The sequence below is a fragment of the Emydura macquarii genome, unplaced genomic scaffold, assembly GCF_026122565.2.
Source record: "Emydura macquarii macquarii isolate MOO-44397 ecotype Brisbane River unplaced genomic scaffold, CSIRO-AGI_Emac_v2 contig_3024, whole genome shotgun sequence".
Taxonomy (NCBI): Eukaryota; Metazoa; Chordata; order Testudines; family Chelidae; genus Emydura; species Emydura macquarii.
In genome coordinates this window covers 38803-40435 of record NW_027133161.1, presented here as the reverse complement: position 1 = coordinate 40435, position 1633 = coordinate 38803, and the positions used below count along the sequence as shown (strand labels likewise).

Sequence of the window (1633 nt, the reverse complement as noted above, 5' to 3'; positions counted from 1 at the left end):
GTGAGAATGGGTGAGCAAAGCAACAATTCTCACCTCCTACTCAATGACTGTCATTAGACCTCAAGTACCCGGCTTTCATCCACCTCCCCCGTTGTTCTCTTTGCAACAGAACTCTCGCTGTTTTTTCATCTCTACTGTGGAGGTGGAAAGATGCGTAAGGCAGGACAGTGTTGAGTAGCACCCATTTTCCCTTCTTTTCTCATAGCTTTAGTATGGGGTCTGCACTTCCCACATCCAAATGTGCATTCAGCATCCTTAAATGCCTTATGACCTCTTGTGTCTTGATAGATGGATGTCATGGCTGGGACAGAAATAAAAAACCAAACCAGCGTGCAGGAATTCATTCTCCTGGGCTTTCCCAGCACTTGGTATTTCCAGATGTCCCTTATTGTGGTGTTTACTGTGACGTACATCCTGACGATCATCGGGAACATCTCCATCATTACCCTAGTGAGGACAGAACCACGCCTGCACACCCCCATGTACTTCTTCCTCTGCAGTCTCTCCTTCCTGGAGATCTGGTACACCACAACATGTGTCCCCAAGGCTATTGGTGTCAGGCTGGGAACAAACCAAACCATTTCTTTCAGTGTCTGCCTCCTGCAATTGTTTGTTCTCCTCTCCTTGGGTTTCCTCCTGGCTGTCATGGCCTATGACCGCTACCTGGCCATATGCCACCCACTGAGCTACAGCTCCCTCATGAACGGCACCGTCTCTGCTCAGCTGGCCTTCCTCTCTTGGCTATGTGGGTTCCTGACTATCTCTGTGCTGGCAGCTCTAATATCCAGGTTGTCTTTCTGTGGCCCTAACGTCATCAATCATTTCCTTTGTGACATTGATTCACGAACAGCTCTTTCCTGCACTGACACGCGCCTCGTTGAGCTGGCAACGTTCATTGTCTCGATTGTTGTTGTTGTGGTCTCATGCGTGATAACGCTGGTCTCCTATATTTACATCATCTCCACCATCTTGAGAATCCCATCTGCTCAAGGCCGGCAAAAGGCCTTTTCCACTTGCTCTGCCCATCTCGCCGTTGTGACTATCTGGTACGGCTCCGCCATTTTTCTATATGTCAAGCCTTCTGCTCAGAACTCATTGGATTTGAACAAAACAATTAACATCTTTAACACCATTGTAACTCCACTATTGAATCCTTTCATTTACACTTTAAGAAACAGAGAGGTGAAAGAAGCCTTGGGAAAGGCATTGAGTAGGATATTAAATGGTTTTCAAGCACTCTGGATTTAGTAGAATTGTAATCAAAAGGACCACAATTTTAAATAAATGTCTGAAGGTATTGATACAGTGGAGGTTGAGACAAAAGGATTAGTAGTGATTTTCAAGGATAGCCTTTTCTCTTGCAATGACAGTTGGACACCTACATCCTACCCTAAATCCTAATGTAACATATCCTTATCATGTGCCATCGTGTCTTTGTTTTACAGCTTTCCTCATTTGCTATCACAAACTGCTATTCACTCACAGGTTAGCTCAAGTGGGAGGAGGTAGTTTGTTTTATGCTGAAGATTCCAAGGTGTTAGCTTTGAATGTCACTTAGCAGGATCTCTGTGTATGAGCCCATTGTTCCCAACCCCCTTTTGATGCTGGATCTAAATTCATGATTTTCCATTTT

The 1633-nt window shown here is 45.0% G+C and overlaps 1 protein-coding gene across 1 annotated transcript; it reads left to right on the top strand.

Annotated features, from left to right (window-relative positions):
* Positions 1–297: 297 nt before the first annotated feature.
* Positions 298–1248, top strand: LOC137141251 (olfactory receptor 6F1-like). Its single transcript, XM_067530078.1, has one exon. The coding sequence runs from the start codon at positions 298–300 to the stop codon at positions 1246–1248; it is 951 nt and encodes a 316-aa protein (XP_067386179.1).
* The last annotated feature ends 385 nt before the right edge of the window (positions 1249–1633 follow it).

What these genes read in the sequence shown, in the direction of transcription:
- LOC137141251 (XM_067530078.1), top strand. Translation starts at nt 298, where the DNA reads ATGGCTGGGACAGAAATAAAAAACCAAACCAGCGTGCAGGAATTCATT.